The following is a 27032-nucleotide window of genomic DNA, read 5'->3' as shown; positions in this document are numbered from 1 at the left end:
TTCTTGGTTATTCTCTCTTTCGAATGCATTTTTCGTTCTTTTTCATAGCTTATGGATCGACGTGATTGAATCAATGCGATGTGGAATATGGAGTAACCTGCATCTGATTCACTCTTATTCATTTTGACTCATACATTATATACAACATCCCATATCCCATTCACCCTGACCTATTTCGAAAGCAAGTACCAACATAGCCATCACGATCTTCTATCACTAATTACTCGATAGCTGATAAGTAATTCCTCCTAAGGCTTAGCAGGTGCTACCTCCCCACATTCCGGACATGTCCTCCACTCATCATCCGTCATCCACCTTTCTATAACGGGTTTCAACTGTGTATCTAAATCTGAACAGTGGAAAGTGACTTCACGGATCTGGACGAGGTTGTCACCGTGCTTTGGGTTGGGACAATACCATCTCATCGTATCTGAATCGATCATAGATAAATCAGTCTCGGTCATCAGACCTAAGTGGCGTCCGGCTGATCGCAAGGATAAGGTTGGGTGGTTTGAGATGTATTATACTTGGACTTACCAATAGCATCACCTGGTCTGACCATCTCAAGTACAACTCCAATCGTATCTGCCACCCTCCTAGGCGAGTGAGGTGTATTGGCTATAAGACAATAATTTCATACATTAGCAAAATCACTTATCGTACTACACCTCTCACCCACTCTCATCACATCCCTCTCGATAGTCTCATCCATCCCCTCCGACCTTTTTCAAAAACTATTGGAAAGCCAAACGTACCAGGTAACAAGAACATCTCCCCTTCTCCAATCGTGATATCCCTAATCTTCCCTTCGTCAACCACTTTCAAAGTCATCGTTCCCTTGTATTGATAGAACCATTCTTCCGTCGTATTAATATGGAAATCTACTCTGGTGTTTGGGCCACCGACGATCATGACGATGAAGTTGGATCCTTTGTACATGCATTTGTTCCCTATCGCAGAAGAATAGAATCAACTAATCTGCAATGTACTTTCAGGTCCAACAGTAGGAATAATGGCGAAAATAGTTAGGTTATCGACAGAATAAGGTAGCAATCTCATTTTTCGGAAAGATAGCAAAGATCATGGATCATAGATCGTAGATCGAAAAAGATACTCACCTACAGGTGGTTTGAGAAGATGATTATTCTCTTCCAACCATTTTGGGAAGTTGATAGCTGGTGGTAACATCGTGTGGTCCGTATCGTCAAATCTCAAATATCCAATGATCGTTGTTCTTGTGAGTTTGTATTTTATGTGAGTGATTGGATATGTCTATTCTGGTATGATCCAAAGATATATGGAGGGGAGATGATAGATGATGAGTCATTGAAAAAAGCAAAAACATTCGTGGTTGATTCGATTCACCTCCACTCCGCCGGTAAGATCCGATCGACCATGATGGACTGACTAACTTCTAACACCCTCACATGTGCATGACGATGAGTATATGCATAGTGGACATGAAGAACAAACAAAGTCGGCTGTCGCAGCAATCCAAGAGTGATGCTTCTCACAGCCTGATCATGCTCAAGAGGGTCCTCCTCTCAGAGCTCATACGTCCGGTGATAACTCGAGTTTGTGCCTCACCGCCCTGCGTGGTATCTTGTAACGAACCATTCTTTCTTAAATTTAATATTATACATACAAATCAAATGAGACACCATAGAAGAAGAACTAAGAAAGGATAATCACCCTCATACCCTCCATTAGAACATGGTATCTTCATCTCTCAGGAACTCTCCCACATCAGCTTGATGAAATACTATTATACCGGTTGGATCTAATTTACGAGTATCGATTGTTGATCTGGCAGTTACGCCGAAGCCCTATATTTTACAGGTAAATCAGCAATTTGGTCCAATCAAACCACCTTGCACATTGCTTATTGCTCCGCGCGATTCTAGAACTGATTCTAACAGAAATTTTATTTTCCATATCTCTCCCTTCCCCGTAATCCGTTCAGGAGATCATTGAATAATCGAACAGAAGCAAACCACTCACCAAAGGAACATCAGCCATATTGTAAACTACCACACCTTGATGTTCAGGTGTATCCTCCGTTATCCTCCCCAAATGAGCTTTCGCAACGTGATTACCATATAAGAAAGGTAATTCTCCAGAGGGTTTTATCCAGACCTAAGCGCACGTAGAACAGGTAGTTAGTAACGATTCAAACCTTCTGATAGAGAGGAGAGATCGGATATTGTAAATAGTAGGATTGGATTATCTTATGTCTGAGCTCTGACTCCATTTTTTTTTTCTGTCACTACTTGTGATGTTATTTGTCTTTCCTCCAGTCTCATCCTGTCCTGAAGAAGGATATCCAATCGACACCATAACACCATGGCTCTAGCGTAGGTCAACATCTCAAACTCACCTTGTATTTAGCATATTTCGCTATCCAATCCAAACACGTTATACCCAGCTTGAATTTCCCAGTCTTCGAGAATTTACCGAAACATGTACCGAGAGAGATCAAATTACCTCGAGCTACTGAGGTGGCGTAGTGCAGCATGGGAAGGGGGAGGTAGTAGACTCTGCATATGAATAGTGTCAGCTTGGATGTACGATATATAACAAACAGCCGTATCGTCATTTCCTTTCCTTTAATTGCCATGTCTGGACAAAATCCGAGGTATAGGAATATCTCTTGACTCGACAAGGCTTCCGGAGTCGAGATTGCCAATACAGCATAGTCATAAGGAGCACTTACCTATCTTTATGCAGCCTGAAGCAATACGCATCATCTTCATCCCTATCTATCAAATGAACCAAATTCTTCCCTATGTAATTTGCGAGTTCTACGAAAACCAAAGAAGGATTAAAATTAGCGGATTGTCCATCGCACGAGGAGTATGAATAGCTCACTCTCGAACACTGCTTTGGTCTCTTCTTCCGTCAAAGGTCTCATCTCGCTATATGTGCTCTGTTTGTAGGATCAACTATACGATATATGATATACCGAAGTAGATATATAGATGTTCTTGAGTATGAGTCTAGTGAGTGGACATGAAATCTTTGCAGAGAGATTCAACTTTTACCACGTGAGGGATAAATAAACAGGGATAAAACCAAAGAAATACTGATGAATTTATTAGGCCAAGAGGTGCCCCACTCCTCTACTGTACGAGGATGAGTGAACGACGCGCAATACCAAGTGACATGTCATCGTTGTTCGAATTCAAGTTGAACAGATAGATTAGATTATATAGACAAATCATCGTTAATACTTCACACCTCGCCGGAACAGATAAAAGACTCCAGCCCCCGTCTCTGCATCACCTTGCCCAGCACTCCCTCTTTCCCCCAACTCGTCTGTCACCCCGACATCGAACAGATAAAGAGAGGTAGATCACCATGGTATGTCATATTCCCTCCTTCGTTTGCTGACTATCAACTCAACACACTGATCTCGTATACATAATACAGTTCCGAAACTCGTACGATTCAGATAACACCACATTCGTAAGCTTGACCCTCATGTTTCGTTCTACAGGATATAGCTGACAGGTAAGATATATCGTAAAGTCCCCACAAGGAAAGTTATTCCAAGTTGAATACGCTTTAGAAGCAGTCAAACAGGGATCAGCAGCTATCGGCTTACGATCCAAGAATCATGCTGTATTGTTGACTCTCAAGGTGAATCCGAGCTCTCTATATAAACCTGCAAACCTCTTTGTTATGTCTTGATATACAAGGACTTTAGCTGATGATGGATTTATGAAATAGCGATCAACAGGTGAATTAGCGACGTATCAAAAGAAGTTGATAAGGATCGATGATCATGTCGGTGTGGCTATTGCCGGTCTGACGAGTGATGCGAGGGTATTGAGGTGAGCTCCAGTCTCGGTCCTTGGATCTCAGTCGGAAATTGAGGAATCGGACAAGAGCTGACACGTTGTGCTTGCGGGCGATATAGTAATTTCATGAGACAACAGGCTATGAGATCTAGGATGACTTTCGGGAGAGCTATACCTGTAGGAAGGATCGTACAAAGTATTGCTGATCGTGAGTCCAGCTTTCGTGTCTGTGGTATAGTACAGCCTCTTGTAAGCTGATTATCTACTCGTGACGGTGTAGGAGCTCAAACGAACACACAAGAATACGGTAGAAGACCATATGGTGTAGGATTCTTAGTTATCGGACAAGATGTACGTTTTTCTCTTTCTCAGAAACTGATCCAGCTCTCCCTGGCTCTTGTGTCTTCAGGTGTTATGGTCAAGCTAATTGTGTATGGTTGTATGGTCGTTTATAGGAAACTGGCCCACATCTATACGAATTCTCACCTTCTGGAACTGCTTTCGAGTATTACGCTCATTCGATTGGAGCGAGAAGTCAAAGTGCTAAGACTTATTTGGAGAAGAATTTTGAGAGTTTCGAAGATGGTAAGTATGACTTTTTACTAAAAGAAGAATCTCCCGTTTTGCGCATTCCGCTTTGGACAGTACTCGCTTCATGTACCCCGAACGCCAATGTGCACCAACGCCTGTAAAATCGATCTCGGCTACTCGGTCGCTCATCTTCTCGAATCATAACAACCAGATGATGCTATCGATGTTCACCTACATAAGCTGACCTACTTCACTCCTTTCTAGCCCCACTGGCAGAACTGATCAATCACGGTCTTTCCGCCCTTCACGACACCCTACAACAAGACAAGTCACTCTCCCTACACAATACCTCCATCGCCATCATCGGCCCTCCCGACGCGGAAATTGAGAACCTAGCTCAATCTGCCGCTGCCAAACGAGGTAATTTCAGGGTATGGGAGAACGAGGGAGTAGAAGAATTGTTGAAAGCTTGGAGAAGAAGTAGGGGTGAGCCTGAAGATGGACCTCAAGAGGAACAACCTGCTACTCAACCTTCGGCTGAACAGGCTCAGTCTGCCGAAGGCAGTGAGAACGCTCCTGCTGGTGCACCTGCGGGAGGGGAGGATGTGACTATGGAGGAGCAATGATCGAGTGTACAACGATGAAAAGAGACAGTTTGGGTGTATAGCGAGGGTACCATACCTGATGAACCATCATGCATGTGTAGAAGCTCTTTCGATAGCAGTTCATCACGACTGACTCTTCCTCGCCTTCATACGTGCATGCATATTTCGCTGTCATTCTCGATCACTTGGTGGTTATTTGAGCCTGATGTTTGATGCAAACACGGAGAAGGTGTTATCAGCCACATTCTCATCCGTGCAACCACGCGTAGGGTGCCACGCCCTCATCACTGACACTCACATCCACTACCACAGCACAGTTAAGCTCGTCATCATCATCCTGTACTCAAGTATACCACAACTATCATACTTATCACATATCGAGTAACCAGACCTTGTCACCTATCCTCAAGAAGAGCTCCCTCCATTTGCCTCGTCTGCACACTCTCTATCCCTCTCAGAAGAACATCACTGCCCATCTGACATTAGCCCACGGACACGTAGAGGAGAGGTCATTCCAAGATGGTATGTCAACTTGATCCACTTCAGTCCTACACGTGTATATAGTATATATCCACTGACATGAGACTACTAGCCAATGCTACTTGACATCAATGTAAGTCTATCGCCCTCTTAGACCTGGATAAGAAGGGACTGTAGCTGATTTCTCATTCGTGGTACAGCGTAAACTCCTCGCTAGGTCTGACCGTGTCAAATCAGTTGATTTCCATCCTACTGAACCTCATGTCATATGCGGTTTATAGTAAGTCCTCCCTACTCTATCATCACTTTACTACCATTATTCATGGGACTCGTGATAGGATGCTGATGTTCCTTGTCATATTGCAGTAACGGTCAAGTGAAGATATGGAATTATGAGACGCAGACTGATCTGAAGACTTTCGAAGTGACGGATGTACCTGTTAGGTGTGTTAGGTATATCGCGAGGAAGAACTGGGTGAGTTTGCTTCTCTATCATTCTTCGACACCTCATCGCACAGTTCAGATATCCCATCTGCGGACATAACTTGTGTTGTGAGATATACTAACTCGCTTGGGTAATCGCATTCTCAGTTCGTCTCAGGATCGGACGACTTCCAGCTACGTGTATACAATATCTCAACAGGTGAAAAGATAACTTCCTTCGAGGCTCATCCAGACTATATAAGATGTTTGACCGTCCATCCTACTTTGAGTTTGGTGTTGACTGGAAGTGATGATATGACGGTCAAATGTTGGGATTGGGATAAAGGATGGAGATGTGTTCAGGTAGGTCCACATACGCTCAGTTCAATCCACAGCGTCATTGCTTCAGGCTTCATCATCAACAAGCAACAATCGATGCTAATATGTACGCATACATGATAGATCTTCGAAGGTCATACCCACTACATCATGGCATTATCCATCAACCCCAAAGATCCCCAGACGTTTGCTTCGGCATGTCTGGATCACACAGTCAAAGTATGGTCGTTAGGAAATCCAGTACCGAACTTCTCTTTGGAAGCTCATGAGAAAGGTGTAAATTACGTTGATTATTATCATGGTGGTGATAGACCTTATCTGGTCACTACAGGTGATGATAGGTGAGTGGAAAAAAAATTCAACAATTAGACACATCAACAGCAACTTTGACAGCATACGAAATGAGATCCCACTAATGGTGGTCTGTGTAATTGATATATATAGACTTGTAAAGATTTGGGATTATCACTCAAAATCATGTGTTCAAACGCTCGAATCACACACTGCCAACGTATCATTCGCCATCTTCCACCCATCTCTACCTATCATCTTATCGGGTTCTGAAGATGGTACAATCAAGATTTGGCATTCTTCCACATACAGACTGGAAAATACGTTAAGTTACGGATTGGAAAGAGCCTGGTGTGTAGCTTATAGGAAAAGCGGTAATGAAGTTGCTGTTGGTTTCGATGAAGGTGCGGTAGTAGTCAAAGTGAGTTCGATGCCAATCAAATGGAAACAAAAACAACTTTTGAGGCTGATTGTGATTCGACTGGTCTGTTAGCTTGGTCGAGATGAACCTTCCGTATCGATGGATTCATCAGGAAAGATTGTATACGCTAGAAATACGGAGATTCTCACTGCCAACGTGTCCAATGTTGGTGCTGATGGTGAGTATATTCACTCATCTGCTTCGTGCTTGGGAGCCATATATTGATGAATATCATACTTAGGCGAGGCGGTAGAAGATGGACAACGACTTATGGTATCATTGCGAGATCTCGGTACTACCGAAGTCTACCCCCAATCGTTACAACACAGTCCTAACGGAAGGTAAGCTATATATCGAGGATTATCGCTGGACTTTAGCTGACTCTGTCCAGATTCGTGACCGTATGTGGTGATGGTGAATACATCATCTACACCTCTCTCGCCTGGCGAAACAAAGCCTTCGGTTCTGGTCTCTCATTCGCCTGGGCAACAGATTCCAACACCTATGCAGTACAAGAGGGTAAATCGAAGATCAAGGTTTATCGAAATTTCAAGGAGAGACCAGGATTGATCAAATCATCCGGATCATATGCTGTTGAAGGTATTCACGGTGGTACGCTCTTGGCTGCTAGAGGGAATGGATTTGTCATGTTCTGGGATTGGGAGACTGGATCAGTAGTTAGAAGAATCGAAGTTGACGCTACAAACGTTTCTTGGTCTGCCACTGGTAACCTCGTCGCAATCACTGCCGAAGATTCGTTCTATATCCTGAGCTTTGATCGAGATGCCTACAACGCTAGAGTCGATAGTGGGGATATCATCGGCGATGAAGGGGTGGAAGAGGCTTTCGATGTCATTGCGGAGATTTCTGAGTCGTAAGTTGTCCTCGGGTTGATATACAGTGAAAGGCCGAGCTGATTGTGGTACCCTGCTGGTCAGCGTGAAAACTGCTAAATGGGTCGGAGACTGTTTCATCTACACCAACTCTACAAACCGACTTAGCTATCTTGTTGGTGATCAACCGCATGTCATCAACCATTTCGACCAGTAAGTAACACATGTCCACACCGCAGTGCTTCAATAGCGAGGCGATACACTGGAGAAGGAATTTGTTTGCTGATACTCTTATCGCAGAGGAATTTACCTCCTTGGCTACTTACCCGCCCACAACCGAATCTACGTTGCCGACAAAGACCTCAACATCTACTCTTACTCATTATCACTCACTGTCGTCGAGTACCAGACTGCCATTCTTCGAGGTGATCTGGAAGGTGCCGAGGCTATCTTACCTACTGTTCCTGCGGATCAAAGGAATAGAATTGCTAGATTCCTCGAGGGTCAAGGTGGGTCCCGATATGCTATATGTGCATGGATATTAGCTGACATGAGATATGTTTGATATTGTAGACCTTAAAGAACTCGCTTTATCCGTATCTACCGATCCCGACCATCGATTCGACCTTGCAATCTCCCTGAACGATCTTGAAACTGCCCTTTCTCTCGTCCGATCATCACCCGAAGCTGGCTCTCAAGCGAAATGGAAGGTAGTCGGTGATAAGGCATTGTCAGCTTGGCAGATGGACCTAGCTCAAGAAGCTTTCGAAAAAGCTGGAGATTTATCTGCATTATTGTTACTCTTCACTTCATTATCTGATCGAAAAGGTTTAGAGAAATTAGGTGGATTGGCTAAAGAAAAGGGACAGAACAATATTGCTTTCGCATCTTATTTACAATTAGGAGATTCAAAATCTTGTATCGACATATTGGTTGGAACAAATCGATTACCTGAAGCTGCCCTTTTCGCACGGTCTTATGCTCCTCAGGAGATCTCAGGTGTAGTTGGTAAATGGAAGAAATCTTTAGATGGGGAAGGTAGATCAAAAATATCTCAGACTATTGCTGATCCCCTTGAAGATAAGGAATTATTCGGGAATGAAGGCTCCCTGGGATCTAATGAGGAAGGAAGTGGTGTTTTAGTTGAGAAAGACGAAGACGAGGTACCACAGGACCCTCAAAGTGGCGCGGGGGTAGCGGAGAAAGCACGGGAAGTGGTGGAGAAGGCGAAAGTGGGTGCGGAGGAGCTGGTGGAGAAGGTGAAAGATTTGAGTGTGGGTGATAAAGAGAAGGAGAATGGTTCTAGTGAGCGTGAGTACAAAAGTATCGAATTGAGATGATCATATGCTTAATTTTTTTCATGTTGATACGATGTAGCTACAGAAAATACAGCACCGGTGACACTTGAACCTCCTGTCGAGCCTGCTCCAGAATCAGCACCTACACAGGGAGATAAGAAATCAAAGAAGAATAAGAAGAAGTAGACGATATGAAAAGAGGTGGTGAGGTGGTTGTGTAATTTATACAGGTATATAGATGGAGACGAATTTACAAAAAATCGAAAATTGATCCTTCAGACAAGGTTGGCTGTCATTGGAGGATTTTGACACATTCCTATACCGTTTGACTTTCTCTTTCCTTTGCACATTGATATTATGATATGAAAGAATGAAATCTTTATACCTCTTCGAATGATCAAGCGACTCTGGAGTCCTACAATTAAGCAATAGAAGGATCGTTTGTAACCGGCGCATAGGAGCAGAACTTTGCTATTCGTTTGTGCTTGTACTAGATATATGACCTTTCATCTGTATCCCTGGTTTATACAGAAGTACAAAGGTGATCCTTTTGGTGTCTTCAATGTATGTAAAGTACAAAACACTCATGGATACAATAATGACATGACATCCTTCAGTTGTTTACAACATTCACATGGAGTACTCTACCTGACTGACTTCTCGAATGAATTTATCTTGAAGTACTAATCGTACCCGAATCAAACTTCAATTCGAATTCACCCCAACCTGGACTTAGATCCCTACCTAATCTAGGTTCTTCCATATCCATCTTCAAGTCTCGTTCGCTATACCATCTATCCTGATTAATCATGTCATCGTGTTTGTCTATTCCTATTCGACGGGACGTGAGGGGTTTGGCAGTTTGAGTGTTGGATTTTGCTGAATCCATTTTGGATGCTTCATCATGCTCAGTACTCGTATCATACGGATGGACATGATCCTGTTCTTGTTCACAACTCGATGGAATGGGGGTCTGAGGTCTTGATAAGAGATTGAGTATCGAGCTGGATTTTGTCCGAGTCAATCCTGATCCACTTAGATTACCTACAGAGGAAATAGGTTGTTGGATAGTTAACGGTTCAGGTTTCTTCCTTACCTCAGATCCTTGACCTCCTACCGATTTGTTCTCTTCCATAGCGATAGCAGTGGACGAGGCGTCACTGGAGACAGTTGCTGATCTACCCACCCTAGGCCTGACGAATGGCGCCTTGGCCCGTCCATGGGGGGATAGAGGAGGTGGATTGGTAGGTGAAGATATAGTCGATGTTAGGGATGACATTTTCAGTGAAGGAGGGATGAGGAATGATGGTGAAGTGACCCGGCGACGTGGGGTGGGTAGTTTATTCTGCAATGGAAAGCAGGAATGTCGTTTAATATTGTCATTTAGTCGACTGACCTGTCCTAACTCATCATAGAGTACTTACGAATTGTTGTATATTTGAAGATCCCATTCCAGTCTGAGTACCAGTTCTGACTTTCTCAATATCACTTATCTGGTTTTTCATCTCCAATTGATTGTTCATCCGGGAAATCAATCGATCTTCAACTTGATGTTCATCTTCCACATCCGGCCTGTTCTCATGATCCTTGGTCGAGATCAGCGGAGAATCACTGATTGATTCTGGGAAATCAGTTTGTTCAGGGTAAGGCGTAAGGCAGAAAGTAGGTACGTTAGGAAGAGGTGATATCTATTCACGAATCGATTCAGACCCATCGACATCAGTAGATTGCCATCTTGCGGGGTGGAAGGGGGTTCCAGTCAGGATGACGAGTGATACTCACTGGACTCAGACTTCTCACACTCGGCGAGAGAGTAGCGTCAGATGCGGATGGTCCGGTCATACTGGGACAAGAAGCCGAGGATGAGAATGAAGAGGTTCTTTCTGACATCTTGTGTGAGTGGGTTCGGCGGTGTTTCGTGTTTCGTGTATTGGTATAAATTGGGTTTCAACCTGATTTTCGGTTCGGTTCTATAATCAATAGCTGTGTCTACTGATTCAGGATCTTCGAACTAACTTTCAGACCATGGGAACTCCTATTTGGCGATACGTACTCGGATTCTTTTGTCGCCTTCCAGCGTAATGACGTGTATAGGCTGCGCGGAATTCGATCTCTCTCCTGTTGGTTCTCCGTAAGGTCATTCAGTGCGACAACAGAAGGACCAAATATCCTATTATCTGTTATTTATTATCTTGTGCGATATAAGTTTTGATCTTGATCTTGCTTGCCTTCGTGTCGTTCGGTTCACAATCGTGTGTTATCACTATTATCGTAATTAAAATCCAACCCAACCAACCCTGAGGGTAGTTCAAGTCAATAATAAGTTCAATCTTCGTTCAATACAAAAACTATTTGGGACCTGGTTGGTCTGTTCCATAATCCAATTCCAAAAGATGAGCTGTTGATGACTTCGTTCTCTCCGGGACTGAGGTCATCGTGTTCCATCTAATCACACGGTGATCAAGGGGTATTTCGTTCCGGGATTATCCTCCCTTTAGGCGATTACCAATAAATCAAATGTAATCCAAGGGGTCAGTAGAAGAATGAAGCCTGTGTCAGTGACAGATGGTTAGCGGGAAGATAGGACTCATGCTAATGGTAGACAATAACGTCAGATCAAAGGAGCGCTTGCCCTTTTGGGTATGATAATTGCGTTTGAAGGGATTTCAAGATTGGATGGAATAGAGTCACAAAGGAAGTGTCCTAACAAGAAACGTTCGCACGAACACTACTGCTCGCAGTGGCTGCAGGGTGGTCAATCCAGCGCAGATATCTCAGACTCATTTTGAGGGATACCAGATGATGAAGAGCATGAGTGGTCGTCATGGCCAAGAAATAACGATAAGGAACTCCCTCGTGCACCGAATCGCGATCATCGGAATGATCTAGTTTCTTAACGCCGATGGCTTGAGGCATCCAGAGTCGGCGATCACCGCTCTCATAGCACTTGCTTCACGTTGTCTGTTGCTCGAGTGCCCTGATGCTCTACGCTGGCAGTTGCAGTTGCAGTTGCAGTTGCAGTTGCAGTCTGCGATCCAGCAAAAGCTACAAGTATCGTCGACGACTATTAACTTGCTACCCCTCAGGTATCATCATCACCAAACGATCATCAATCAAAATGTCCGCCGATCTCCAATGGTTGCTCGTTAGAAAATGGAACTCTTTCCAAGTTAAAGGTGGACACGGTCCTACTTTCTCCAAAGAGAAGGTGAGTTGGGGTTTGGAGGTTGGAGGGTTTCACAAATTGGACCAGGATGTAAATGGATTTGATAGGATCATTGGGTTGAAAAGTACAGCAATGGAAGTGCACATTGAGGAATGGGTCAATAGCTGGGATATATGGCGTGAGGGCGAAGAATTCGGAGTTTTATCAGTGGATCAGAGGGATGGAAGGACGAATAGACGGAGTAGGATACAGTCAAGTGAATGACTTTGGACGGATCAGAACACATCATACGGTTCGATGGAAACGGAGATGGAGTGCAGACGGAGATGGGAGCAAAAGCCTCAGTGTATGAACATCCAGTTGACTGACTTTACGCTCTTATCGCAAATAGGGAAACCTCCTCAACAAGTCCTCCCACAAATACTCTGGTCTTGCCAACTCCAAGGTGATCAACATCTACGCTAACCCCGAAGGTGGAATCACCGTCACCAAGGTCAAGGCTGACGCTAAGCCCAACCAAGTGAGTTTTGCTTCTGATCTGCGATCTGCGGTCTGAGAAATACGGATGGAAGGGTACGAATTGGATATACCAAGGTATAGATTAGAATGGAGCTATATAAAGTGGAAGGGTAGAACAGATAACACGGAATACCAGTGTGATATCAGAGAGCGGATAGAGCTTTGTGGAAGACTACAGTAGGATATGATCGCTAACCTCCATCATCCCCGTGTCAGGTCGCTTCCGCCCGATCTCACGTTGCCCTCCGAAAATCCACCGGACCCCGACGAGCCAACAAGATCGCCGCTGCTGAGACCGCCGGTAAAGGTTACCGAGCTGATCTCAGACAAGTGAGTGTTGTTTCCAAGTCTTACTTCTAGAATATCTTTTCCGGTCTTTATAATCCTGTTCGCGTTCATACCGTCGCAACCGCGTTAGAACTCCCCGGATGCGTCCTCAATGGGACGCTTGATGGGTTAGAGCGTATTAGGTTTGCTATATCCATTTCTATATCCCTTTTTATATCTCTAAATCATATCCCTTTTTATGTTTCAGTCGTTTTTGCGGATAAGAGAACAAGAAAGGGAACATCTCATGCTAATTATTATGTATGGTTTTAGGTTGCCGTAGCCCGAGCTTCAGCCCTTTCTAGAGCTTCCAAACGATCTGCCAACCCACCTAAATCTTTCCCTCCTAAGCAACGAGGAAAGAAGACCCAATCTTCCGCCTCTGCTTCAAAGAAGGAAGACGATGTCATCGAACTCGACTAAAAAGGTGTCGTCTGTAGAGTCTCTCTCTTGCTAGGATAGGAAGTGAGGGAATGATGCATGATGCTTGTATAAAATAACAATGACACGCAATAATCAGGAACAGGATGGTGCACTTGCTTTTCAGTCTATGGAAGATTGCTGTGGTCTTGGTACATTACAGTGACATATCTGGCAGACGGTCAGATCTCCGTAAGGTGTTTCATGCGATATCCAATACATACTATACCTACATCAACAGGTCGCCGATGCCTCGTAGATTCTACAAATCCGTACTCTGATTGACAAACTACTAATCATCTTCTTTGACACTTTGCAACTCCTCAGCAAATTCCCGCATACTCCCAAACTCCCAATCTGCTCTGACATCCTCATACCCTTTCACACCCAGTATAGCCTCAGGTCGATTGATCCATACAGTTTTCAATCCTAGTCTTTTCGCTCTGTATACGAGATCCATCGTACTTACTGATCAGCATTGTTCTCTCCTGTTACGACTACGGATACGGAGAGCGAAGGCAAATAAAGGAGAAGGGGTTGATATTCACGGTGCAATATCAGCTCTTTTCGAATTAGCTACCACCAACACCTCATTCGGTTGGATCTCATATTGATCTTCCAGGGATTGGAGGACATGATGGAAATTGCGATAATCGGGTTTATAACTTCCGACTGCAGTGTCAAATTATGTGTTAATTCAAGACATGAACTCATACTTGATGATTTTCAATAAAGACGTACTATCCTCTGCTGTGAATATATCATCAAACTTCCCCCAAGAGCCTTCCAATTTCTTCCTTGTCCTGAAGACATAGAATCAATCGCATACAGACAACGAACAATCAAGTTAGTCTCAATAAGATCATCCAATGTTATTGATAACTATATGAACACAAGATCACTCACCCTTCAAACGATTCATTATCCACATTACTATGTATGACCAACTTGACTCCTAGTCTCTTCAAGGTTGACAAAGCATCTTGATAATCGGGAAAGGGCGGCCAGGAAGGTACGGAGAGAGCGTACGCCTCTGCAGCTTCTATCATTCGATACAAGGTACATAACCAAATCATCTCGTCAGTAAGGTACTAATCCATCACATCTTAGAGAAAAGGGGGCGTGGTGGAAGACTGACCTTCATCATACCATAACCTTAATTCACCCGTCAACATCCTATAAGCCTCTTTGAGGCTATTTTCAAAAAGGGTCAGCAAAGGCAAACAAGGCAGGCACTCCGACTCATCATCCGAACAGTACAGTAAAAGCAAACCCACACAGCAGGGTATAACATCGTCTTATCCTCGGCTTGTATCCTAGCTTTTATCTTTCCCAGAGTCTCGAACACTTGTTCAGGGTCGGGGCATGTTTTCTGTTGGAATATTGGCTGTAAGGCATCGTAGGAACCTTGTTCCCAGTCCTACGGCACGCTCATCAACGGGGCTTTCGGGATTTACAGTCTATGCGCAGACTCACTATGAGAGTCTGCAGGACGTGTCATGATAAGTACATGAACTGGGTGATCATCCATAGCAAGAGTGAATTAAGCGAATGCTCACACCGTAACAATCAAATATCAAAGCTCTGTAAGCAGCAAAAAAATAGTAATATCAGCTTGATTGATGAGCACATGACTGACTGAGAAGAATTCGGAGGATCGCTCAACTGGGTCTTACCTAACTCACTTGATATTATCCATGTTTCCAGAATCAGCTTAGCTTGTACTATCCCAGCGATGCTAACAAGCTGATTTGGTGGTTCATATAGCACATTATGCATCTTCTATCTGTACTCTCATAGAAATCCAGAAATAAACCTCAACCTCGCATCCCATCTTTTGACTTTATCTGATGACCTCATCCCCTTCCCTTCTGATCGGCTTACTCCGCTTTTGTCCCTGTCCACGTGGCTGTTATACGCCGTATCGGCAAACTGAAACTCGCGGCTAATCCCTATCCTCACCTACTCAGACTCAAGGCGTCTGTTCTCTTTCTTACCCAACAATTCCATTCCTCATCTTCTCATTCTATCACAATCTTGATCTATGCTTGCATCAGCTTCTAGAAGAGTTATACCCACACTCAACCTCACTAAAAGATATCTATCAACCACATCACTCAGAATGTCATCCCCTTACACCGTCGTAGCTACCGACAGTGAGTCTGTTCATCCTCTGTGCCTCAAAGCTCATAGCTGATATGCATTCATTTGATTCGATGTGTAGAGGCTCCAGCAGCTATCGGACCATATGTACAAGTAAGCAACTCCACTCCATTCTCTTACAAGAGAAGGATAGCTGATCATTTGATCGTGTGTAGGCCGTCAAATACAATGGTGTAAGCTGAGATCACGACCAAGAGTAAAAGAATGTTAGAGCTGATTCAAAGTTATATGGGATATAGCTCATCTACGCTTCTGGTGCTATCCCCTTGGATCCAGTCAGTATGACAGTCGTAGAAGGTGGTATTGAGGAGCAGACTGTGAGCCTACCTTTCACTTGACTCGCTCAACATGGGAATGAGATTGGAAAAACGCACGGATGAGAAATCGAACATTGGAAATTGGAAATATAATCTATTTTACAATCGTTAACCTTCTTATACCTTACACGTCGATTAAATCAGTCCCTCTCACTCATTCAGTCCTGATTAAATGGAACGCTGCTGATTCAACCTGTTTCATGTATGTTGATTATAAATATAGACCCAAGTATTCAAGAACGTCTCCAACGTCTTATCCGCATCCAACTCTTCCCCCGCCCAAGTCCTCAAAACCACCTGTTTCCTCAAATCAATGGACGATTTCGTCGCTTTCAACAAGATTTACGCAGAGTTCTTCGGTGAGACTAAACCTGCTAGATCGTGTGTCGAGGTAGCTAGATTGCCTAAGGACGTCTTGGTAGAGGTTGAATTCGTAGCTGTCGAGGGAAAGTAAATGATATTGTAAAAGGTATTACATAGGTCAAGTTGAAATCAAAAGAAATAGAAATTATGCATTCGTGGTACATCGTGCTGGTACTGGTATTGCTACGACTTGTTTGTTTATATATCTATAACCGATTCGAGCGAGCGACAACTTTTTTTTCATTTTGTCAATTCGTGGTCATGTCCCAAGTCCAAAGTCCAATTCAAGGACGACAAGAACAGAGACAAGACTGGGACCGATATTTTTATACGATAATGTTTTGATCTTGATCTTGGTCTCAATTCTTCTCTTCGTCTTTCCTTCCTCCTTCACTAGGCATTGATTTGATTTAATATGGGAGCATAGAGTCCAATTTCTATCGGACTTGACCTGTCTTGGCAACCTTTCCTGATTCCTATCTTGACGATCATGAGGTTACTACGACAGTGGCTCTATAGGCATAGGCAGTTGTGATCCGCGATTGAATAGGCAGGTAACCTTGATCTTGTAACTGGGCAGTCCGTCGTGTATTCATGATAAAGTCCAAAGGTGATACGAGTTACCCATCTGGTTTGCCGTTGATTGATGCTGATCATCGTCTAATAGTCTTCGCGGTATCAGTCGTCTCTTACAAGAGCATGATTGAACCTTGATAGTGTAGGACTTGATCTTCTCAGTCAATACCCCATCATCTCATCTAACACATTCTTAAACCTATCTTGATCCATCTGTGGAAAAGGTCTGATATTATGTTTATCGATCGAAAGGAATTTCGGCAAAGTATGTTCGAGATCTCTGTGTCACACGAATAGTATATAAGTGCACCGTTGAAAAAGTTTGCTGGATTTTTTCTACATGTAAACGAAGATGCACTTCACTTACTCAACTTTCGATACCATCAGATAACCCTTTTCGCCCATCTCATCTGCGAGCTCCGCTTGATGGTTATCCATCAGCGATTCGTTGGGGACAACCAGTAGTGGTTTCGGTGGGTTCAGTCGGAGAGTGGTGAGGATGGACCCTGAGCCTACAAGGGGGGGTTGATAACGACAGATCAATCAGTACAGTACAGTACAGTATATTTCAGTACGATGAGTACAGAAAAAATGGACGGCAATCGAATTTGGATATTATACACTTGTGCACATGTGTGATGAGAGATTCGATCGATTTTATGGTTCCATATACATTCGGTGACAGCGACCATATTAAAGAAGAGCCAGTACTCACCAGCATGCGATACCACCCAATCACTCCCCCTGACCAACCCCTCAAAATCATCTGTAAACCTGATCAACTCCACTTTCATCCCTCCAACATTCACCGAGCCCTTTCCAGTACCATCTAGATGTATATGCAGTCCGTGGTCTGACGGTATGGTCGCTCGTCCATATTGGATGATCAGTCGTTTGATTCGATGCAATTCGAGTAAGGCGAGGATCGAAGGTGAGAGGAAAGTGTCGGTCAGGGAAGGGAAGAGGGTCGAACCGACTGTGACCAGCAGGGTGGACATGATGCCGGGTGCAGGAGAATGGGTATTGAGAGGTTATGCTAGGAATCAGAGAATGAGAGTAGATCTCTCAGCTTAGAAGTAAGATGATATCTCGATCACTTGATGTATCTCGTTGTATATGAATAGATGAATAGTGAAGATATAGATGACATGTTAAAGCAAGAAATATCAAATGTCACCGATGTGGATTTGGACGATGGAGGTCTTCCCGTGTGGGGCAACGTGTTCAATTCTTGATTCGCAGTTCCACTATCGTATGAATATGCAACGATAGTGATTCTTTCATGTTCATTGAAGTGCTCCTACGCATAGTCAAGGGGAATAAATGCATATGCTATTAAACAATTCAACTGATATCACTAAAAATCCAAGTCCACGTCCATCTACCTTCTTCCTATGTAGGAGGTTCACGCAGCTTAGTATGGTCGAGCGGCAGCTTGACAGGCCTCTGCGAGATATGAAGAAATTCATAACATCAATGATCCGTTTTCCCAATCAATGCCAAATATCAATGAGATGAAGACGAATCAGCCACTCACTTAATGCTTCGAGGTAGTATGAACAAGATTGCATATCTCCGTTGGTAGCTTCAAGACATTTGGTGAAGTCTATAGTGACACAAACAGAGTATCAGTATCTATCATCCCATCCCACATGAAATAAAGCATCTCTGCCTCTGCACAAGATCGTATCAAGAACAAAGAAGGGACCGATAAACTCACCTTTAGCTTGGATATCACAACTAGCACCTTGTCCAAACTGTTGTCCATTGACCATCTGCTGTTGTTGGTCTACTGGCGCAGCTTGTTCAGCAGGTCTTGAAGAACCGAAAAGCATGTTAGAGATACCGTGTCCTACTACTGATCCAGCAACGGCACCTCCCATGGTAGATGCAGCTTGAGCTAATAATCCGGGGGGTTTACCCTGTTGAACACCAGCATGTTGCTGAGGGTATGTTTGAGCGGGGGCATGTTGAGCTGGGTAGGCGGCAGTGGACGATTGTCGGGTCTGTTGGTGGGATCCACCTGCTGGGGCGGAGGGTCGAGCAGCTGGTCGAGCGGAGGATCGGGACTGCAACAGGTATCGGTGGGTGGGTGGCAAGGTCAGTCATCGAGATTTCGGTCAATTGGCTCTCGCTCAGATCTCAAGGTGTACTGTACTCACAGATCGAGGCATTGTATCCTAAGGTGTATGATGTGGTTGTGTGGGTGGGAAGTAGAAGTAAGTGTATGTATGGTATGTACAAGATGATCTATGAATACGATTTATAATCCTGTTGATTGGATTTGTCGATGGGATGGGAATGGTTGTAGAACGTTCAAGTTCAAGGCGGACAACGGGATCAATTTACAATTACTATGTGTGTTTCCTTTACGCCGAAAAAGGTACGTAGCCCTTCCCCTTCGGCAGTCATCCTCTTCGTATGTGGCACATCTGATACATGATACAATGCATATACATTCATATTCACATTCGCATTCATATATATGACCGATCAGTTCTGGCCAGGTATGTTACTACCTTCTTTCTTGACATGAGTGAACGTCCCACCGGCAAACCACCTATCATTGGCAGCCTGTACCCTCTGAGCGGCAGATAAGGAAGGTGTAACAATTTCGATACCTTGGACAGGTGTGAAAGAGAGCGAAGTGGCCATACCGGATTTAGCATCGTTGGATACTGCCGATCGACCCAGGAGCTGAGTACGGAGTTTGTTGGCTCGTGAGAGTTTGGCTAGTAAAGTACACGGATAATGTTAGCATCCGAATATGATATCCAAGCTCAGAAGTATTGTTTGAAGAAAGTGAAAAGGGTTGTGATGAGTTTGGTTCGACCTGACCCACCTTTACTCCTTGCATCCGCAACTTCACCTCTAACTCTCCCACTTCCTGAACCAATCATACCCAATCCAACGGTCTCATCGTCGATACCAATCTCTTCTTCAGCTTTACCAAACTCCATTCGGTTCTGTAATTTTCGTAGTTCAGTTTGAGCATATGCTTCTTTCTGTTTCCTTGCTCTGTGAATTTGACAAGATCACCATCAGCTCGAGCTCGATATCATATACACAATACAATAGCATATGTTGGACAACAGACTCACCTCTTACCACCTCTCTTCTTCCTGTTGGTCTCCTGAGGTATCGGCAAAGCTTTAGTCATCTTATTAGGAGGAGGTTCCGACATCTTCTGTATCTTCTTCTGTAATTCTTCTAAACACTTCCTTCCATATGATCCATCCCTCTGAGCCTTGTTCAAATCCAATCGAGCCGCCAATGTACATTTCGCCGAGACTGCCCTTTGAGCTTTCCTTCTATCTTCAGGTTGAGCACTCTGAACTAGATTACTCTGATATATAAATCCCGTATGTCTCTGTTGACTAGCAGCTGATAGATGTGTGTTGGATAAAGATTTCTTCATAGCTCCAAATAACATGATATTACAACTTGGTTGTCTTGAGAAAGCCCCCAATCCTCCAGCTAAACCTAAAAGTTTCGCTGCTATACCGGTACCAATGATTGCTGAAAGGTTAGGAGCAACGGATGACATTCGACTTTCAACATATTCGAATATCCTTTCTCTAGCTGAACGTAATTCTTTAGCTACCTCAATAGCATTTTGAACTGTCTTCCATTCTCCCACAGTCAACTTCCTACCTCGAGTGGAAGTAGCTGTAAGAGTGATAGAGAGGATGGTAGCCGCTGGAAGTGTTGAGGGAAATGTACATTTGGTGAGATCATCGGCATTTCCTATTGCTTGTACAGCAGCGATATAGGTCCAAGGATCAGTTATGAGTTGTTCCAATTCCGGGAAACGGGGTGCATAGTGATCTCTGATGAACTTGTGAACGAGGAGGTTTTCGTTATCGACTTCTACGGACATGTTGTTGGCAGTGACGACCAGGTGATATTCGGGGTTTTCCTCGAGCGAGCTGCTGTTAGACATGTCGGTGGGTGAAGCGGTGTACTTGGCAATATCCTATTATGTGAACATAACATCAACATATGTCGTTCCTTGCTTCCAATACTGAGAGCGTAAAGGATATTCCATCAACGAGATGGTCAATTGATGATGTAAAATGATGTAGATTGTTCAGTTCGGAGATAATTTGGAAACTCGTACTCACCGCTAACACCTCTTTCAGCTTCTTCCCAGTAATCAACCTGGCAACTTTTGAGACATCCTCCAGACCAGTCATATCAGTCTGTTCTACCTCATCCGCATCTAATTCATCGGCAGGTTTGACCCCTCCTTCGGGGACATATCCTACTGCACTCGCGCCATTCTCCAGGACCATCCCATCATCACCTTCTCCATCTTGTTCCTCCTCTTCATCTAGATCCATATCGGTCGCGGGTCGCTTGGCTTTGTTAGGTAAAGGCGGAGGAAGCATTGATCCGAAGCTCACCCCCTTTGTAGAGGATGGTCCGGCAGCAGCAGCTGAAGAAGACGACTGTCCCTGGTCGACCTGTTGGTCTGCCGAGGGAGATGGGGCTTCGTCGTCTGAGAAGCCATCTAGGTCCGCTAGGAGTGAGTCGGCCAAGGACATTTTGGTGTGTTTGAGTAGGGTCGAGTTGAAAGAGGGAGAAGAGAAGTGATAACAGAGGTGAATTAGTGGTCAAGTTGAGTGGCCAAAGTGCGAGACTATCTCGGTCTTATATGGGTGACCTATTTAAGCGCAGTGACATTTATGATGAAAGGCTCAAAGCTCATCGAGCGAAGCTGACAAGGGGTTTGTAAGGATGCACAGGAAGGATATCCACAAGCACATATAGTAACTGGGTGCAAGGGCGCATGGATATAGTACAGCTCAGCTGGAGGTTGCCAGCAGACCTCCCGTTCAGCAGCAAAAGTCTCATCCGATCCAGGTCAGAATCATATCAGCCTGCTGATCCTGTTGCCTTTTGTAGTGACAATTATGGTACAACCATGCATGACGCATAATCTATGCTATAGCCTATGATGATGATTCTGTTTCTGACTTCTTGTTGAACATATACCTCATACCATAAGCATCTTCACCATCGGCATCTATCAAGTCATACCAATACCAAAATCATCAGCATGATCCTACGAAAGCAAAAGTTTGGGAAATTGTATACACTCACAATATCCTTTCTCCATCGCATGAACTTCGAATCCTAAGGTATCTCTATATAGTGAAATGGCCGCTCGATTCGATTTACGGACATGTAAAGTGATATGCGAAGCTTTGTAATGAGCTACCATTGCTTCTTCTATAAATTCAAAGTACGACACAAAGCATTGATATCAACATATTCCCCCACTTTCCGAATTGTAGTATAGATGAGACTTACGAGCTTGTTTCATCAATTTATTAGCTAGACCCAACCGCCTGTAAGGTCTAAGAACAGATATGGAGGTGACATGACCACTTGGTTCGGTATTAGGTGAGGGTTCGTCTTCCCTATGAGACCGCAACGTATATCAGTAGATGACCACTGACAGACGAGGAACATATGATATGCAACGAGATAGAGAGTTTTACTCACATCTTAGCTAATATGTATCCTACTATACGTCCCCTGGGATCAACAGCCACATAAGACAATTCAGGCCATGTCAAAGCGTGATACAGATCTATCACAAATCCATTCCATTCAGCTTGGTCTTCTTCAATCTCATCATGTAGTCGAGATGAACTAACAATATTTGAATGTATAGTTCTCTGGGAGGTTTAGTAAATTGGCATTTTGCATACCTATCAAATCATCGATCTGGACGTTGGGCAAGGATCAGCTTTCACGCCCATCTATCGGGCTGTGGTGAACTCACAGTTGCCTGACGGATGTCCATGATGATTCAAGTCTATGAGAGAATACTCTGAGCGATGAGTTTGTAGGCGCTGTTATAACTTTCTACCAAGCTGGACGATGGATGAGTCTGAGTTGGAATCGTTGAACAGTAAGTACGAGTAACGTCGAAATGTCAATTGATTTGTTTCAGTTACGTAACAAGGTGGAGGCAGACACGAGAGGAAGATGATGCCAACACGACGATGGGTGACGAGAAGCAACGTTCAAGTATCATTCCACATAATATCTCCAGTACTAAATCCATCTGCTTTATCACTAGTCCATTCGAGTCAGACAGTCCACTTACAATCTTGCTGTCAGCTACCGAACCACGCAAAAGGAAAGAAGCTAGGGCTCATTCGATAACAGCACCGCACGAACCAAGCTCTCCTGTCACTCATCATGCGACTCCTCACCATCCTCACACCGCTCTTCTCACTCCTCCCCCTTGCACTATCCCTCTCATCAGACCAAGAGCACTGGGCAGAATTATCTTCGAAATCCAAAGACGGAGTAATCAAGCTTGATTCTCAATCATATCATGAACTGTTGGCGGACGATAGGGAATATTCAGTATCGGTGGTATTGACTGCGCTTCCCGCTCAGTTCAAATGTCAGCCTTGTCAGTGAGTATACATTCCCCTCGACATGAAATTCCTCTTATCTCCTTCATACCACCAGATATATCTTCCTATATCGCGTACAAGTACAGTCACTGACTGCTCTCTTCTTTGTTGTGCGTAGCGACTTCGACCCTTCATTCCATCAAGTCGCAGCATCATGGAAACGTAAACCCAAACACGTGAGGGATCAACATTTCTTTGCGAAATTGGATTTCCAAGATGGGCAAGCAGTCTACCAAGAGGTACGTGGAATTCAAACAGCTAGCCGTTGGATCGTCCCGAGATGGTTGACAAGCAAAGCTGACATGTTCATCGGCATCCCGCTTTAGCTTGGTTTGACCTCAGCTCCAACAGTCATGTTCCACCCTGCGTTGAATGGGCCAAATAAGAGTAACAAATTGAGTGTTATCACCTATGAGATGAACAGGAAGTGAGTCGAGTCCCATCTCTCTCCAATATACACATACACAAGCGATAGGATATAAAAGCTAATCTTCCAATTCTTGGAATTTAATTACTCGCAGTGGTCTTACGGCTCCACCTCTGCATTCATTCCTCCTCAATCTCGTTCCCGAACCATTCGCATTATACAAACCTATCAATCCCCTGCACTACATCGCAGTCCCCATTTCACTCATCGCCATCACCGTCTCTCTCTATTCCATGCGGAAAATACTCGTACCATTGATTCAATCAAGGTTGGTTTGGGGAAGTCTATCCATCATATTGATTTTAACGTTCACTTCCGGACATATGTGGAACAAAATCAAGAATGCCCCGTACGTTGCCGCTGGACCTAATGGACAGATCTCATGGATTGCTGGTGGGTATAGTAATCAGTTGGGCCTGGAGAGTCAGGTGGTAGCTGGTATATGTGAGTGAATACTACACTTTTCCCTTTTAAGACTCATTAACAATCGCGCATATCTTCCAATCGTTTCCGTTCTTTTGATTGTAATCGTAGGAAGAATCATGGTTTTGTGTTAGGATCATCAAGCTAATTGCATTGTTATTCATACACGTATAGACGGTCTTCTAGGATTTTCAATCATCGCTCTAACAGTCCTTATCCCCGCTCAATCATCACCCATCAAACAACGTGTTGGAGTTTACCTCTGGCTGGGAATGTTGATAATCGTTTTCAGTCTTTTGATTAAATTGTTTAGAATGAAAAATGGTGGTTATCCTTTCGCTTTGCTTTTTTAGCTCATCTCAAACAGCAAGGTTTTGGAAAAAAGGTGAAAAAACCAAGTGAAAAAGGTGAAAAATAAGAGAAGGAAGTAGGACGAAGATATAGAACCAGAGTGATCTTGAACAGTCTGATCTTTCAGGTCATATTTTTGACCTTGATATCGAAATGTTACTGGGTGGGAAAGGTACATAGAGGAAAACAATCATATAGACAGCTTACTCTAGTATGAATGGAATAGATTAACCATTTGAAATCCGCATGTCACCTATTGAAGATGCAAGATACTATTAAAGACATAAAAAGAGCTAAAATCAAATATATAATATGTCTCGAAAACAGGTTACACTATTCAACTAGTCGTGTGTGATAATCTTAGGCCGTACTACCTGTTCGCTTTACTCAGTCTTCGCTTTCTTACTTTTCCTTCCCTCTTCTTCCTCACCCTCATTATCCCTCTTCAACCCTTCCCCAGCAGCCAGCAAGCCCTCTGCTGCACTGCTCACCACCTCACCCAATTTCTGTCCAGCCAGATCAACAACCTCTTTACCTTTCTCCAAAGCAGGTTCTATAACCGATTGGTTGGTCTGTTCCACTAACGGTTGAGCATTATTGACCATCTCGTTCACCGCTTGTTTCACCTCTTCTACATTCTTGGGCACATTGGTGGTTTTAGGTTTCTTCTTCTTGACCATACTTGTGAGGTCATTTACAGGTCCGCTATCTTTCGTTGTCGAAGAAGAACTACCAAACTGGTCCGATTCAGGTTGACCCAAAAGGTGATTTATACTTTGTGAGATCAAATCGTTCGTCTCGTTCACCGAGGTCGATTTCAATTCTTCAATCTTGACATTCAAATCTTCAATCAGATTCTCAACGTCTTTAATTTCTTTTTCCTTTTCTTTCTCATTCAACTTTTTCACTTCTTCTGATACCATCTCCTCTGCCGTGGATTTCAACTCTGATAGACGTAATTTGAATCCATCTAGGGCTTTTTCAACATAAGATAGAGCCTCGGTTTGTTTATTGGGTGTAAACTCTAGGACAGTGGCTAGTTGGTAATGCGTCGAAGCTAAGATTCTGGATGAGGGGGGTAAGAGTGTAGATTGGATTGAAAGAGCGGAGGTGTAATCTTGGACAGCTTGAGGGAAATTTTCTATTTTCAAGGTAAAGATAACATCAGTTCAATCCTTGTCATATGTTCTAAACAATCAAACTGATAATAAGATCAATCACTCACCCGTCTCACAAGATACATCCCCTAAAGCCAAATAACAATCTGCCAAATTCAACTTATCTTCCCTCACCCCCTCTTCCCCGTCCGACTTCCCTTCAACGATCTTTTGGTATATCGTCCTAGCTACATCTAATACTTCCCACGCGGCATTATAATCATCTTCAGGTTCGTCCTCTGCTTCTCCTTCTCCCTCGTCAGGCTGAGGACTAGTACTTGGTCCAGCATCTTGATTTTCTTCTTCGTTATCGGATGAGGGATCTGCTGAAAACACGAAATTACCATTTTTCGAAGGTGCCTCTTCCAATGTACCTTGTCGGACTGAACATATCCACACCAATCAACTTGATGTTCACTTCAAAATTGACTTGAGACAATCCAACTCACCAGCTTCATCAGCCTCTTTCGATCCTTCTTCTTTACCCATCACACCCTGTTGTGAGAATGCCAATTCATACAGTGCTTTCCCATAACTTAGCAACAAAGGTGCCATGACTGGATCAAATTCTCCAACGAGCTGACGCCTATATACCCAAGTCTCGATCAGTACCACTACTCCATACACACGTCACACTGCCCATCAAAGGATCACAGATGGACGAGAACAAATGCCCAAAACTCACATGAGATCCAAAGCTTCTCCATACTTGTTGACACCTTCTTCCCATTGTTTGAGCGCTATGGCTTTCTTACCCTCTCCCACAAGCTTTTCAGCTTGTTCTTTGACCTCGTTGGGATCGGCGGGGGCGGAAGAACCTTGTTCGGTGGTAGAAGTGGGAGGTTGAGGGGGGATTTCCTCGGATGACCTGTTTTTGCAAGAAATGGGCCATGAGCTGATATGTTGTGATTGCACTTCACATAGGACTGTAGACTCACATGATGGAAAGATGTTATTCGTTGCTATGGGGATGATACGAAAAGGGCTAAGAGGACAAAGAGATTGAAGAAATGTATCTGGTAGTGTGTCCTGGTAAGAGGTCGGGTTGAATCATTGAAATGTTCGTATGGATATGGATATGGATGAATGGACGCGTTCTCTTCCTTTGGTCGCGTTCTCTTTTCGACTGTATTTACTCACTCCACATAAACACGTGGCATCTTACATAATCTCAAGCGGCCACCTATGAGCGGCGAAAAAGTTGGTTGCGCTCAGATGCCATGCTGGTTTACCCGACTGCTAATTCGTCAATCAATCCGATACATCAAGATCAAATCTCAGCACACTTCAACTCCCATCATCCGAGTAGGACTGATTCATTTGGGGCATCTCCATCAGCTCAGCACTCCTCGTACAGCCTCT

General features: G+C 43.9%; 14 protein-coding genes across 14 annotated transcripts; 5 read left to right on the top strand and 9 right to left on the bottom strand.

Moving 5' to 3' along the window:
- Positions 1–248: 248 nt before the first annotated feature.
- Positions 249–1188, bottom strand: L199_007950 (3-hydroxyanthranilate 3,4-dioxygenase; the record flags this gene model as incomplete). The annotated part of the gene is made up of 4 exons (XM_064893636.1): positions 249–430; positions 538–618; positions 756–950; positions 1119–1188. 4 exons carry the CDS (start codon positions 1186–1188, stop codon positions 249–251), a joined length of 528 nt encoding a protein of 175 aa, XP_064749708.1.
- Positions 1189–1706: 518 nt separating this feature from the next.
- On the bottom strand, positions 1707–2911 carry L199_007949 (60S ribosome subunit biogenesis protein nip7; the record flags this gene model as incomplete). The annotated part of the gene is made up of 5 exons (XM_064893635.1): positions 1707–1826; positions 2002–2136; positions 2378–2537; positions 2714–2801; positions 2869–2911. The coding sequence occupies 5 exons, from the start codon at positions 2909–2911 to the stop codon at positions 1707–1709; spliced, it is 546 nt and encodes a 181-aa protein (XP_064749707.1).
- Positions 2912–3357: 446 nt separating this feature from the next.
- On the top strand, positions 3358–4957 carry L199_007948 (uncharacterized protein; the record flags this gene model as incomplete). Its single annotated transcript, XM_064893634.1, has 8 exons — positions 3358–3381; positions 3430–3465; positions 3529–3639; positions 3730–3833; positions 3920–4008; positions 4081–4151; positions 4256–4385; positions 4596–4957. 8 exons carry the CDS (start codon positions 3358–3360, stop codon positions 4955–4957), a joined length of 927 nt encoding a protein of 308 aa, XP_064749706.1.
- Positions 4958–5531: 574 nt separating this feature from the next.
- L199_007947 (uncharacterized protein) lies at positions 5532–9207 on the top strand (the record flags this gene model as incomplete). Its single annotated transcript, XM_064893633.1, has 13 exons — positions 5532–5549; positions 5617–5696; positions 5783–5891; positions 6008–6202; positions 6302–6519; positions 6623–6890; positions 6963–7068; positions 7132–7231; positions 7282–7764; positions 7829–7936; positions 8024–8232; positions 8297–9034; positions 9101–9207. 13 exons carry the CDS (start codon positions 5532–5534, stop codon positions 9205–9207), a joined length of 2739 nt encoding a protein of 912 aa, XP_064749705.1.
- A 484-nt stretch (positions 9208–9691) lies between these two features.
- Positions 9692–10911, bottom strand: L199_007946 (uncharacterized protein; the record flags this gene model as incomplete). Its single annotated transcript, XM_064893632.1, has 3 exons — positions 9692–10366; positions 10446–10709; positions 10804–10911. The coding sequence occupies 3 exons, from the start codon at positions 10909–10911 to the stop codon at positions 9692–9694; spliced, it is 1047 nt and encodes a 348-aa protein (XP_064749704.1).
- A 1228-nt stretch (positions 10912–12139) lies between these two features.
- Positions 12140–13456, top strand: L199_007945 (uncharacterized protein; the record flags this gene model as incomplete). The annotated part of the gene is made up of 4 exons (XM_064893631.1): positions 12140–12229; positions 12579–12707; positions 12923–13036; positions 13307–13456. 4 exons carry the CDS (start codon positions 12140–12142, stop codon positions 13454–13456), a joined length of 483 nt encoding a protein of 160 aa, XP_064749703.1.
- Positions 13457–13745: 289 nt separating this feature from the next.
- On the bottom strand, positions 13746–15152 carry L199_007944 (haloacid dehalogenase, type II; the record flags this gene model as incomplete). The annotated part of the gene is made up of 8 exons (XM_064893630.1): positions 13746–13896; positions 14002–14125; positions 14195–14256; positions 14360–14495; positions 14592–14647; positions 14731–14873; positions 15013–15037; positions 15139–15152. The coding sequence occupies 8 exons, from the start codon at positions 15150–15152 to the stop codon at positions 13746–13748; spliced, it is 711 nt and encodes a 236-aa protein (XP_064749702.1).
- Positions 15153–15575: 423 nt separating this feature from the next.
- Positions 15576–16387, top strand: L199_007943 (uncharacterized protein; the record flags this gene model as incomplete). The annotated part of the gene is made up of 5 exons (XM_064893629.1): positions 15576–15609; positions 15678–15709; positions 15772–15789; positions 15856–15933; positions 16157–16387. The coding sequence occupies 5 exons, from the start codon at positions 15576–15578 to the stop codon at positions 16385–16387; spliced, it is 393 nt and encodes a 130-aa protein (XP_064749701.1).
- Positions 16388–17034: 647 nt separating this feature from the next.
- L199_007942 (uncharacterized protein) lies at positions 17035–17870 on the bottom strand (the record flags this gene model as incomplete). Its single annotated transcript, XM_064893628.1, has 3 exons — positions 17035–17152; positions 17240–17384; positions 17588–17870. 3 exons carry the CDS (start codon positions 17868–17870, stop codon positions 17035–17037), a joined length of 546 nt encoding a protein of 181 aa, XP_064749700.1.
- Positions 17871–18286: 416 nt separating this feature from the next.
- Positions 18287–19046, bottom strand: L199_007941 (uncharacterized protein; the record flags this gene model as incomplete). Its single annotated transcript, XM_064893627.1, has 4 exons — positions 18287–18318; positions 18410–18478; positions 18593–18941; positions 19035–19046. 4 exons carry the CDS (start codon positions 19044–19046, stop codon positions 18287–18289), a joined length of 462 nt encoding a protein of 153 aa, XP_064749699.1.
- Positions 19047–19365: 319 nt separating this feature from the next.
- Positions 19366–21419, bottom strand: L199_007940 (uncharacterized protein; the record flags this gene model as incomplete). Its single annotated transcript, XM_064893626.1, has 4 exons — positions 19366–19604; positions 19715–19890; positions 19974–20848; positions 20997–21419. 4 exons carry the CDS (start codon positions 21417–21419, stop codon positions 19366–19368), a joined length of 1713 nt encoding a protein of 570 aa, XP_064749698.1.
- Positions 21420–21827: 408 nt separating this feature from the next.
- On the bottom strand, positions 21828–22687 carry L199_007939 (uncharacterized protein; the record flags this gene model as incomplete). The annotated part of the gene is made up of 6 exons (XM_064893625.1): positions 21828–21901; positions 21979–22107; positions 22189–22298; positions 22384–22471; positions 22539–22608; positions 22667–22687. 6 exons carry the CDS (start codon positions 22685–22687, stop codon positions 21828–21830), a joined length of 492 nt encoding a protein of 163 aa, XP_064749697.1.
- A 401-nt stretch (positions 22688–23088) lies between these two features.
- On the top strand, positions 23089–24515 carry L199_007938 (uncharacterized protein; the record flags this gene model as incomplete). Its single annotated transcript, XM_064893624.1, has 5 exons — positions 23089–23312; positions 23431–23551; positions 23639–23739; positions 23834–24183; positions 24337–24515. The coding sequence occupies 5 exons, from the start codon at positions 23089–23091 to the stop codon at positions 24513–24515; spliced, it is 975 nt and encodes a 324-aa protein (XP_064749696.1).
- A 381-nt stretch (positions 24516–24896) lies between these two features.
- On the bottom strand, positions 24897–26830 carry L199_007937 (uncharacterized protein; the record flags this gene model as incomplete). The annotated part of the gene is made up of 5 exons (XM_064893623.1): positions 24897–25654; positions 25739–26053; positions 26120–26256; positions 26356–26538; positions 26811–26830. 5 exons carry the CDS (start codon positions 26828–26830, stop codon positions 24897–24899), a joined length of 1413 nt encoding a protein of 470 aa, XP_064749695.1.
- Positions 26831–27032: the final 202 nt, after the last annotated feature.

Source organism: Kwoniella botswanensis, chromosome 3, assembly GCF_036426115.1.
Source record: "Kwoniella botswanensis chromosome 3, complete sequence".
Taxonomy (NCBI): Eukaryota; Fungi; Basidiomycota; class Tremellomycetes; order Tremellales; family Cryptococcaceae; genus Kwoniella; species Kwoniella botswanensis.
This window is presented reverse-complemented; position numbering and strand designations above follow the sequence as displayed.